General features: G+C 42.4%; 1 protein-coding gene across 14 annotated transcripts in view; it reads left to right on the top strand.

Annotated features, from left to right (window-relative positions):
- TMEM131L (transmembrane 131 like) overlaps positions 1-12,969 on the top strand; it is a 173,390-nt gene that overhangs the window by 90,628 nt on the left and 69,793 nt on the right. For all 14 annotated transcript variants that reach the window (XM_042234251.1, XM_027956227.2, XM_027956226.2 and 11 more), the window contains 3 exons: positions 2,225-2,348; positions 3,339-3,455; positions 4,284-4,394. In XM_042234251.1, coding sequence (XP_042090185.1) covers positions 2,225-2,348; positions 3,339-3,455; positions 4,284-4,394 — 352 coding nt within the window. The remainder of the gene's footprint in view (positions 1-2,224; positions 2,349-3,338; positions 3,456-4,283; positions 4,395-12,969) is intronic.

Raw genomic sequence — 12,969 nt, 5'->3', positions numbered from 1 at the left:
TCTGCCCTAGGTCAAGTTTTGCTATTGTTTATTTTGACGTTGACCTTGAGCAAACCTCATCCCTTCTCACAGCTCTAGTTTCTCTCTAGGATACAGAATCAGGATCATGTTACTCTGTTACCCTCTGCCTGCTTCTTAGGGTTTATTTTAAGGGCTAATATTCTTCTGGTCCTGAGATTAAGAGTGCTAATCATTCATAAGAAATTTTAATCATTCTTTTGTAGTATTAAATTAATAGAGCATCTTCCAGTTGTCACTCGTGAAGGAAATTCTTATCCTCATGACACTTTTAAAAATAGAGTTAAAAAAAAATAGGATAAAAATAGCACAGTGGTAACTAGGTTTGGGCCAGCATTTTCTGTTAGGTCTGGTGAGGATTCTGGGGGACATAGCTGCTGGTCTCTGCAAACATGGCAGTTTTATGTTGCTCTGGGAGACATTCCTATCTTTTGAAACTAAAAATCTTGTATTGCAACAATGTGAATGAGATAAGTATTAGTAACTTTGCTGATTGATTCATATTATTCACTGAAAAACCTAAAATCATGGAAGTTTTCATTTAATTTAATTGAGGAAAAAGGCAGATATGAGCCCAGTACTCCTGAGCAAGGGCTTTCTGAGATGACCTGCTATATATGATAGTATAGAAAATTTTTAGTTGTATTATTTAAGACCACTCTAAAAAAAAATCAAAGTTTTAATCACACTGATATGTATTTTATTTGTTACTGGTTGTTAAGGACTTTAAAAATACATATTGGATATATTAAGCCTTCAGTTAAGGCTTGTGATGAAAAGTAGGAGGAAAAGTTGAAAGAAAAACTTTAAGGAATTGATGGTGAATACAGTATTTTGGAAACCACATTGTTTGTAAGAGAAAGAATATGCATTTAATTTTTCCTAAAGCACACTTTTTTAATGTCAGAGGAATTGGAACGAAATCAAAGAAACACAAATATAGTGTAGATGATTTTTTGCTGAATTTAGAAATATAGTTTTATTTCTGGGCCATACTCATGAGAACTGTCTATTTGGGTCTCTGCCACTGAGGGTGTTAAAACTAGAGAGATGACTTCAGTGAAGTTTTTTCTGGCTATCTATTTATCACAACACTTAACTAGAGTGAATTTGGTATTGGGTGGTAGGGATCAGAGTAAATGATTCCAGGAAATGTTGCAGGTAGCTCCAGGTAGGTGGGCCAGAAACCAGTCCCTTCCCTCTTGCAGTTCTTTGTGAGAGCCCGCCTTGTAGACAGAGATCCTTGCTGAAAAGATTTGGCATCAAGGCCTCCTGATTAGGGTATTTGCTGAAGAACAGAAACTCTTACTGCGAGGGTCATGGAAAGTTTTGAAAGTATATATAAAACTTTTGTGCGCATATTTTGGATGGAGGAGCCAAAGCTTTCATTAGAGTTTTCTGAAAGACTCATGATTTAAATGGATGAGAGCCAAAGCTAGAAAGTGCTGTAGAGTTTTCATTTTCCTCAGAAGAATGGTGTTTAATGATTAAGTTTCCTTTTATAAGACTTAGTGAAGTCTCCTTGCTAGTTAAAATCCATTCCCCCCAAAAGTCTATTTAAATTTATTACTCAGTAAATGAACCCTAAGAAGATTGGATTTTTCTGTGAGTACAGTTTCTTTTCTAAATATATTTTCATTCAAATTAGAGACCCATGTCAGACAGGTACCTAGATCCCTCCGGGTGTTTTTTGCAAGCACTTAACAGCCTGTGCATGCTAAGTCGCTTCAATCGTGTCTGACTCTTTGCGACTTTGGACCGTAGCCGGCCAGGCTTCTCTGTCTGTGGGGTTTTCCAAGTAAGAATACTGGAGTGGGTTGCTCTGCCCTCCTCCAGGGGAACTTCCTGACCCAGGGATCGAACTCCAGTCTCTTATGTCTCCTGCGTTGGAAGGCAGGTTTTTTTTTTTTTTTTTACCACTAGCGTCACCTGGGAAGCCTGTTTAATGGCCTAGAAGGGTTGAATTCTAAAACAAAAATCAGTGGGGTGCTGCTGTGGGTTGGCATAACAGTCTTAAAAAGTTTTTTGGACTCTTTGTGGATAGAATTAGCAATAGGATTGTTTTTAACTTTGTAATGAATATCAACAGCTTTCTGTGTTAGAGTGTGTATGTGTATGTATTTATGTATTGATGGGTGGGTGAGTGGATAGATATTTTGTTTATAACCATACAGTCCCTTGCATTTTCTTCTCTTTCCCCTCCTAGGTTCCTGGGACAGCCTGCAGCAAAGATTCTCTATGCTTATAACCCAAGCAGGGAGAGTGAGGTTGTAGTGAATTCCGTGTTTACAGCTGCGAGACATTTCCACGTGCCTCCTGTTCACTGCAGGGTGAGTGTGGACCAGCTCTTGGAAGCTACGCTGTGGCAGGCTGCCAGCTTTTTTTGCTTTCTTTGGCCTGCAGTTTTTTTACTTTCTGCTGCCTGTCTCTCCTTTTTCTGCTACCCAAGCTCTTTCCTTCTGTGTGTTTTCTTTAGCATTTATTTTTTCAGTTGTTCAGATTCATAATTTTGTGGCTGTTGATCCTCATGTGGAAAGAAATGCATGTATATTCAATATGACTTTTTCGTAGTTAAAGAAACTTAATATTGCTTGTCTCATGATGACTACAAATGCTGAAGCATGTAGTAACTAGTCAAGTTTATAGTGATCTTTCTAGCTGGCCAGCCTAGTAGACTGTTTTCTTAGTATAGGACTGAGAGAGGGTGAGTGGTTCCTTGTGAAGCTCATTTGCATCAACGCAGAGCTCCAAACCTAGTCTTCCAATAGGTTTAATTTTAGTAATTCAATTTACCTTTAATTTTTAGTGAAAATCCAGGTTACTAGTAGAGCTTATTTATTTTCCTTACTATGCCTATGTGATACTCACTTCTTAAAAACAATACTGGGACTCAGGAAGTGGTATAAGGGGGAGCCTGGTATCTTGTTCATTGCAGTTTGCCCAGATGAATGCTGTCCCTGGCTTTTATTAAACAGCAGCATGTTTGAACACTGGTGGTTCTGTTTACTTAAGTAAAGGTAGAACCTTGTAGATACTGGCTCTTGAACACGAGGATGAGGAAGAGCAGGGAAGAGAAAAGATGTGGGACACGTGACTCCAGCTGGGCTGAGAGCGGTCTTGCCCTAAGTCCACGGTGTTTTTGATATTTTCTGTTAGATTTTTGGTGATGGTCTGTTTGGAAGTTCTCAGGGATCCATGATATGTATAAATCAAGGGTGCAAGAATATGGCAATATCTGGAATTGTAGAAAAAAAATCTGTGTAAGATAATTTGTCAAAGAAGGGCCATTTCAAGTGGCTAATGAAGTGCCTTTCTTTCAGGTAATTCCAGCAATGGGGAAAACTTCCTTCAGAATTATTTTCTTACCCACTGAAGAAGGAAGCATTGAAAGTTCTTTATTTATTAATACCTCCTCACACGGAGTCCTCTCTTATCATGTAAGTCGATTTTTCTTTTGGTCATATAATTTGGCTGTTGATGTAATGAAGGTGTTTGGAAATTAAAGGAAAAGCCTTTTGGAAATGTTGCCAGCTGGTTTGTGTCATTCACACGTAAGGCTGCTTAGTTGGTGTTCAGCTCAGCAGCCTGCCTCCTCCCACTGCTCGTGGGCCGCCATCCATCCTGCAGAGTGCCGGGCTGGAGCGCACCTTGGATCTTGAAAGGTATTGGAACGTAACAGAAATGCGCTGTACAGTTTCTAGTGTAAAATATAGTGGGGTTTCAAAGCTCACGCCCTCCACCTCAAGCAGTCCAGGGCTGGGAGCTGGGAGCGCCTCTGGGAGTTTTGCTCCCTCCTCTCCTGGGCTCAGGACTGTTTCTGCTTGTTGGGCGAGGGTTGTGGGCTTGGAGGTCAGTCCTCAGGGGCTCCCTGTTCTAGCAAAGCCCAGGTTGGGTCGGGGGTGTGGCAAGGGACAGGAGTCTTTTTGTTCACAAAAACAGTCAGAAATCTTTATCTTAAGTGGTATCTGTGACATCTTTCATTTAAGTGCCAAGATCTAGCATTTTTGAGGCTAAGTCTAACTGAATTCCATTAAACTTTTGTCCCATATCAGAAAAGCTGCCTATTTCTGTAAAGATTTGCTACAGTGAGAAACACTCAGCTTAAATACAGCAACTTTTTTAAGTAGACAAAGATAAGTATAGTAATTGGATAAATAGTCTTGAAGGCCAAGTTGATGAACACAAATTTCCTTTGGAAAAGTATTTCAGTGTTGTCTCAAATGTGTTTCGAAACTCAGTTTGTTTTTTTTTTTCTTTTTCTGCAGGTATCTGGAATTGGTACTCGCAGAATCTCTGCTAAAGGGTCTGCAGAGCAGCTTCCGAATGCTTACTTTCTGCTTCCACAGGTCCAGAGTGTTCAGCTTTCTCAAACACAGGTGATTTTAGTAGTACCTTTATTTTGAATGCTGGTAAAACACCCACCTTTGTAGCCTCTACATTTTGGTGTCTGATGAAGAGGACAAACAGCCCTTTTTACATAGCCAGAATTGGGATTTTTAACACGTCCTGCTTTTGGGAAAAATCCTGGTACATACGGAAATAACATAGGTGTGTAAAGTGTCAGAGGAGTCCGTATCCTTCTTTGTAATGGCTGTGTAGTTCCTGGTGTTGATATTTCATAGCTTGCTTAGTCCTGTTGGTCACCTGCAGGGTGTCCAGTTTTCATTCTTGTCATTAGAGAGTGTACATATTTAACAGCTTTCTTTGTTTTTCTTTTGGACTACCTGTTTCGTTGGGGTGTATTTTATAAAATGGATTCTGTAGTTAAAGACCGTGTGCTATTCTGTACAGCTTGTTAATATTGCCAGAGTGCTTTTCAGGAAGCCAGACCCTCCCTGGTCGCCACTAATGACATTCCTGGAAATATCTTCCCTCCCCACCTGCCTCCAGTCCTGCCTGGGTGTGGCTCACCAGAAAGAAAGGTTTTCCGTGTCTTAGGAGGTATATGTAATGGTACCTTAAAATTCTTTTAATGTAAATTTCATGGATAGCTTATAGGGTTGTCCATTTTTCCCTTTGATTATTTATACTTCTTTGTGTGGATAACTGTTGACATTCGAAAAGCTCTTGACTCAACATATTATGAATATGTTACTACTAATATACTACTTACTGCTACTTTCTTACTGCTACTACTTACTACTCTTTCTTCTAGTGAGTAAATAAAGCCCACTGCTGGGACTTCTGTAGGTCGCTGTATCCAGGCTTTCCTTCACCATCTGCCTCACCGAGCCTCTGCCCTCAGCCAGGTATTGGTCTGGCACTTCTGTCTCAATGGAGTTCTCATTCCAGTGGGGAGACAAAAAAAATTAATTTACCTGTAATGTAATGTCTGGGCACTTTGCCACCAAATATGTTATTCTTAGGGATTTAAAATATTACTACTATGTTCATTTTTTATAAAATGAAATAGCCCTTCCTCAGAATTGTAAGGGAGATTTAATTTGCAAATTTGGATTTGCTTCAAGTCCCCAAACCAGTGGACTGTCCTGAAAGGTTTTAGGCCAGAGACTGCGCCGATCTGACCTGCATTCTGTAACGGCTTGGGAGGCCTAGAGAAAGTTCAGTTTGCATGTGCTGACAGCGAGGGCTTTTCCTGTGAGCCCTTTCAGCCTTATCTTGGGGCTGTCCTTTGGTGGCAGGAGATGGGTGAGCTGAGATGGGCCAGGTTTCTCTGCTGACTGCGAGTGAGAGCTCTGAATGCCTGGTGCCGTGTTAGTGGTGATAAAAGCATTAAAAGCAAGGCGGGTGTTCAGATTTCCTCAGTTAACGGAGTTGATTTAAGGATACACGGTTATTAGGGGCCTCGGAGAGAGGCCTTGGTTCGGTGAGAGCTTGCCTGTCATCTGCTCTGCCTGGCAGAGCCCATCCTTGCTTTGACGCCCTCTGCCCTTCCCCACATCTGGGCCTTCCTCATCTAGGCGTCGCGGCAGCCCCTTCCCTGGTCCCCAGTGCCTGCTTGGGCCTTTCCAGTCCCCTTCCCAAGCGGCACGGGCTGTGTCTGGGAAGCCTCATGCTGTCCTCCCCGCCCGCGTGGGCCTCCCCCCGCCTCTGCTCTCACGGCCTCTCCCGCCACTGGTCCTGCCGTCCCCAGACACCTCTCCCCGGCGTCCCCTCGGTGCGCCTGCGTATCACCCCTCCTTTCTCACCTGGACGCTCCAGGGACCTTGCTGCCTCTCCCATTCTGTTCGGACCTTGGTCAGACTTCAGTACAGCTGTGTTCTTTCCCGTGAGGACTCATTTCCCATGAGATGACCCCATACCCAGCCTCTCCTTCCCTCTGTGGAATTGAAGCCCATGAAGACGGGGCCCCCTGCCTCGCCTTTCTGCCGCTCCCCGGCCCACCCTGAGCCTGCTGTCAGAGGGGCCCAGGAAGGCGCTGCAGGTTCCCCGCCTCAAAATCAGGAGCAGTGCCTGTTGCTCCCTGCCCTGTGGCCCAGCCCAGCAGTAGCTTTTCTGGGTTTATGTTTCTGCTCCAGCTGGTATGAAACTTTTCTCTGTTTCTTTTCCCCCCCTTTTTTTTTTTTTGAATATTTAGTAGCTCTTACTAAGGTATAATTCACATCCCACACGATTCAGCCACTTAAAAGTGCCCTCACGGAATTGTGCAACCATCACCCCGATCTCAGAACCCAATTTTAGAACGTTTTCACTGCCTTAGTCCCTTGGCAACCACTACTGTGCTTTCTGACTCTATAGATTTGTCTGCATTGGCCATTTCGTGTAAATGAATTGTTCGGTCTTTTGTGATTGGCTTTCATTTAGCAAAATCTTTTCAAGTTTCATTCATGTCATCAATCTCTCCTTCCTTTTTATTGCCAAATACTATATAATAATATAGTATAGACATATTCCACAGTTTCTTTAAACATTATCAATTGGTGGACATTTAATTCATTTTCATTATTTTGGCTATTATGAATAATGTTTCCGTGAACATTCACAGACAGGTTTGTGTGGATGTATGTCTTCTGCTCTCTTGGTTTATATGTAGAGGTAAACCCTTGCTGGCTCACGTGATAATTCTGTGTCTAACGGTTTGGGGAATCCTCAGACTGTCTTCAGCGTGGTTCCATTGTTTTATAATGCCACCACAATATATGAGGATTCCAGTTTCTCTGCGGCTTTGCCAAGGCTTGTTTTTTTACTGTTCTTTGTTTTGTTTTTTTACAGCCATCCTAGTGGGCGTGAAGTGGTATCTCATGTGGTTTTTATTTGCATTTCCCTAATGACTAATGATGTTGAGCATCTTTTCATGTGCTTTTTGGTAATGTGTCTGTCTTCTTTGGAGAAATGGGTATTCAAATCCTTTGCCTATTTTCAAACTGGGTTTTTTGTCTTTATCGTTGAGATGTAAGTGTTCTTAGATATTGGACTTGATCGGGGACACAGTTTGTAACGATTTTCTCCCACTCTGTAGGTTGTCTTTGTATTTTTAATTTTTATGAACCCCAGTCTACTTATTTTTTATTTGGTCCTTTATGCTTTTGGTGTCATATCTAGTGAGGCTCAAGGTTTTGAAGATTTACTCCTGTGTTTTCTTCTGAGAGTTTAAAGGTCGTCTCTTCCAGTGAGGCCTGCGTCCAGGCCCGTTTTGACTTCATTTCAGTGTGGAACGTGAGCTTGGGTTCCGAGTTCATTCTTCTCACGTGCATTTCCGGTGGTCTGGTACCTCTGGTGAGCAGACAGCTCTTCCCCCACTGGGTTGTCTCAGCTCTTCCTTGAATCTGTCGGCTTCGACTCCATTCTCAGCCGTAGAGCCTCTCCTTGCTTTTCGTCTGTGCTGGGATCTGTGAGTCTAGTCGAGTCACTTTCTGAGGCTGCTCCATCAGTCAGCAGACAGTTGCTAGGTATCATTCTCGAATGTTCCCGGAAGTGTTAGAGCAGTGAGCACAGCACAGCGGCCCTGCTCCTGTGATATGACAATGCAGAATGCACTTCAATAGTTTGCACAGAAAGCTCAGTTTTTTTGGCTGATGTTTTGTTAGAGCCCAGTATTCAGAGACCTAAATATAAAAAAAATTCTCTTAAAAATCAGTTACTAAATTTCTTTCATTTTTATGGTGATTCAGAAAAAGAAATTTTATTTTATTTTATTTTTAAATTTTAAAATCTTTAATTCTTACATGCGTTCCCAAACATGACCCCCCCTCCCACCTCCCTCCCCATAACATCTCTCTGGGTCATCCCCATGCACCAGCCCCAAGCATGCTGCACCCTACGTCAGACATGGACTGGCGATTCAATTCTTACATGATAGTCTACATGTTAGAATTCCCATTCTCCCAAATCATCCCACCCTCTCCCTCTCCCTCTGAGTCCAAAAGTCCGTTATACACATCTGTGTCTTTTTTCCTGTCTTGCATATAGGGTCATCATTGCCATCTTCCTAAATTCCATATATATGTGTTAGTATACTGTATTGGTGTTTTTCTTTCTGGCTTACTTCACTCTGTATAATTGGCTCCAGTTTCATCCATCTCATCAGAACTGATTCAAATGAATTCTTTTTAATGGCTGAGTAATACTCCATTGTGTATATGTACCACAGCTTTCTTATCCATTCATCTGCTGATGGACATCTAGGTTGTTTCCATGTCCTGGCTATTATAAACAGTGCTGCGATGAACATTGGGGTGCATGTGTCTCTTTCAATTCTGGTTTCCTCGGTGTGTATGCCCAGCAGTGGGATTGCTGGGTCATAAGGTAGTTCTATTTGCAATTTTTTAAGGAATCTCCACACTGTTCTCCATAGTGGCTGTACTAGTTTGCATTCCCACCAACAGTGTAGGAGGGTTCCCTTTTCTCCACACCCTCTCCAGCATTTATTGCTTGCAGATTTTTGGATCGCAGCCATTCTGACTGGTGTGAAGTGGTACCTCATTGTGGTTTTGATTTGCATTTCTCTAATGATGAGTGATGTTGAGCATCTTTTCATGTGTTTGTTAGCCATCCGTATGTCTTCTTTGGAGAAATGTCTATTTAGTTCTTTGGCCCATTTTTTGATTGGGTCGTTTATTTTTCTGGAATTGAGCTGCAGAAGTTGCTTGTATATTTTTGAGATTAGTTGTTTGTCAGTTGCTTCATTTGCTATTATTTTCTCCCATTCAGAAGGCTGTCTTTTCACCTTGCTTATATTTTCCTTTGTTGTGCAGAAGCTTTTAATTTTAATTAGATCCCATTTGTTTATTTTTGCTTTTATTTCCAGAATTCTGGGAGGTGGATCATAGAGGATCCTGCTGTGATTTATGTCTGAGAGTGTTTTGCCTATGTTCTCCTCTAGGAGTTTTATAGTTTCTGATCTTACATTTAGATCTTTAATCCATTTTGAGTTTATTTTTGTGTACGGTGTTAGAAAGTGATCTAGTTTCATTCTTTTACAAGTGGTTGACCAGTTTTCCCAGCACCACTTGTTAAAGAGATTGTCTTTACTCCATTGTATATTCTTGCCTCCTTTGTCAAAGATAAGGTGTCCATATGTGTGTGGATTTATCTCTGGGCTTTCTATTTTGTTCCATTGATCTATGTGTCTGTCTTTGTGCCAGTACCATACTGTCTTAATGACTGTGGCTTTGTAGTAGAGCCTGAAGTCAGGCAAGTTGATTCCTCCAGTTCCGTTCTTCTTTCTCAAGATTGCTTTGGCTATTCGAGGTTTTTTGTATTTCCATACAAATCTTGAAATTATTTGTTCTAGTTCTGTGAAAAATGTGGCTGGTAGCTTGACAGGGATTGCATTGAATTTGTAAATTGCTTTGGGTAGTATACTCATTTTCACTATATTGATTCTTCCGATCCATGAACATGGTATATTTCTCCATCTATTAGTGTCCTCTTTGATTTCTTTCATCAGTGTTTTATCGTTTTCTATATATAGGTCTTTAGTTTCTTTAGAAAAAGAAATTTTAAAGTCTTTTTTCAAGGCTTACTACACCTGGAAACAAAAAAGCCTACAAAATTTAGACATAAGTAATTATGGCATTCCTCAGAAAAAGTCCTGATTACAATATGTTTGCATTTGAACCACAGACATAAAATGTCTTTGTATTGTTTTAAATGGATGTAAGGTTGCCAGCTGTCCTTTCTCAGGAAGGAGTGTCTTTATTTTGATGTTCTTTCTGTCCCCTGTTCTTGTCTCCTTCCTTCCTGTGGTCCAGCACCCATCATCTGGGGTGGGTGCTGAGCTGGGGAAGTCATTTCTCTCAGAGGGCTGGGACGTGTGAGAGTGATTGCTCTCAACTGCACCTTCTTTAGCATGGAGTAGGAGAGTGTACCTGGTGGAAAGAAGCTAAAGAGCAAGGTTTAGGCAGAAATGTATGTCCTGGGTCTTTTAGACAGGGTCTCTGCTCACACTTAAACTTGCTTCCTAAGGTAGCAGCTAGAAGTTTCATGTAGTCAGAACATGTCGGCTCACTTTTCCTCGTGGCTTACCACACGCTGCCTCACTTGCAGGGAGTGGCGGTACTTGGTCTTATCTTCCAAGCTTCTAAAAGATACAGTCAGCTATTACAAAATCAAGTTTACATCATGCTATTTTAAAAATCCTGGATTCATTTGATTTTTAAAATTAACAGATTGCTTTCCGTTTGTGCCGGGTCTTTGCTGCCACACTCGGGCTTTCTCTGGTCGCAGTGAGGAAGGGATGCTCTCTGTTTGGCACATGGGCGTCTCGTTTTGGTGGCCTCTCTGGTTGGGGAGCCTGGGCACTAGGTGCATGGGCTTCAGGAGTCTCAGCACCCCGGCCCAGCAGTTGTGGTGAGCAGGCTTAGTCGCCCCAAGGCATGTGGAATCTTCCCGGATCAGGGATCAAACTCGTGACAAACTCATGTCCCCAGGCCGATTCTTATACACTGTACAACCAGGGAAATTAAAAAAAAGAAAAAAAAGGATTTAATTTACGAATACAAACTGGAGGCAAAACTAACTACATCCATGAAAGCAGAAGCTGATCTCCCTCAGTCTGCTTCCAGCCTGTGAGCTTTCCACTGAGCCCACTGTATCCTGCTGGACTGTTAAATGAGCATTTGTAAAACCCCAGGACAGAGCCCAGCCTCAGCTCACAAAGTATAATTAAGTACCCTGAAAAGGGTTTTGTTTGATACTCCGTCCTCCTTTTTTAAAAGAGCGTACATTTAGGGAAAATGGTCAAATAAAATATGTCCATGTGATCTTATTTGAATGTTGAGCTTTAAGCCAGCTTTTCCACTCTCCTTTTTCATCAAGAGGCTCTTTAGTTCGTCTTTGCTTTCTGCCATAAGGGTGGTGTCATCTGCATATCTAAGGTTATTGATATTTTTCTCAGCGATCTTGATCCCAGCTTGTGCTTCATTCAGCCCAGCATTTTGCATGATGTACTCTTTATATAAGTTAAATAAGCAGGGTGACAGTATACAGCATTGACGTACTTCTGTCCCACTTTGGAGCTAGTTTGTAGTTCTGTGCCTAGTTCTAACTGTTACCTCTTGAGGTGCGTACAGATTTCTCAGGAGGCAGGTAAGGTGGTCTTGTCCCATTACTTCATGGCAAATAGATGGGGAAACAGTGGAAACACTGATTGACTTTATGTTCTTGGATTCCAAAATCACTGCAGATGGTGACTGCAGCCATGAAATTAAAAGACACTTGCTCTTTGGAAGAAAAGCTAGACCAACCTAGACAGCATATTAAGAAGCAGAGACATTACTTTGCCAACAAAGGTTCGTCTAGTCAAAGCTTTAGTTTTTCCAGTAGTCATGTATGGATGTGAGAGTTGGACCATAAAGGAAGCTGAGTGCCAAAGAATTGATGCGTTTGAACTGTGGTGTTGGAGAAGACTCTTTTGAGTCCCTTGGACTGCCAGGAGGTCCAACCAGTCCATCCTAAAGGAGATCAGTCCTGAATATTCACTGGAAGGACTGATGCTGAAGCTGAAACTCTGATACTTTGGCCACCTGATGCGAAGAACTGACTCATTGGAAAAGACCCTGATGCTGGGAAAGATTCAGGGCAGGAGGAGAAGGGGACGACAGAGGATGAGATGGTTGGATGGCATCACTGACGTGAGGGACGTGAGTTTGATCAAGCTCCAGGAGTTGGTGATGGATGGGGAGGCCTGGCGTGCTGCGGTCCGTGGAGTGGCAAACAGTTGGACACAGCTGAGTGACTGAACTGATGATCTTATTTCTATGAATGGGGGGGAATAGTGTGACTGTGTATAATGTCATGTAGATTATAATTGATTCTGCCCTCTTAATATGAATCCTGAGTTTAAGATCTCAGTTTATTTTCTGGAATAAAAAAAAAAATAGTGTTCATCCTGTGGAATAAACTAGGGTACCCATGAAAAATTGTTAGGTTATCTAATTTTTTCTTGTAGTATTGAGCTCATTCTGCCCCTTTTTGTGTGTGTCCGTTCGTATCTGACTTTTGCATTTTTCCTGCTCAGTCAAATTGGATTAGATGGCTCACTCTCTAATGCTGAAGCCAGGAGTGTTTGTGTGATTGGTCTTCTGTCTAAATTGGTGCTGGCCGGGAGTTCCCTAGCAGTGGCTGAGTTCAGGGGGCAGGAGGGCATACGCTGCAGCTGCTCTGCCGCACATGCGTGTCTGCTCTGGGGGAAGAAAGGCGGCCGACACGGGGAGTTGGGTTGCCTTTTCCTTTGGTCCTCCTCTTGTGTTTTTTTGACCTTTATCGAGTGAGCATTCCTAGTGGACAAGATGTCTCTGTGACTGGGCTTAAGTGAGATTCCCAGGTTGCTCCGCTTCGTTGCAGTCTTGTCTGCGTTTGGCACCTGGATCATCCTGCGGTCAGGCTTTCCTGCCTCCAGCACCTGCCACGGCTGCTGACGTCTCCTTAAACAGAGCTGTTCTCCCTGGTCACTGCATCGCTGGGTCCCTGTTGTTTGCAGGACCTAGCACAAGCATCCCCCAGGTCCAGCATCTTCTCCATCCTCAGAGATACCCTCGCTCTTCTCAG

The sequence above is a fragment of the Ovis aries genome, chromosome 17 (assembly GCF_016772045.2).
Source record: "Ovis aries strain OAR_USU_Benz2616 breed Rambouillet chromosome 17, ARS-UI_Ramb_v3.0, whole genome shotgun sequence".
Taxonomy (NCBI): domain Eukaryota; kingdom Metazoa; phylum Chordata; class Mammalia; order Artiodactyla; family Bovidae; genus Ovis; species Ovis aries.
Note: the sequence above shows the minus strand (reverse complement) of the source record. Positions and strands in the feature narration are given on the sequence as shown.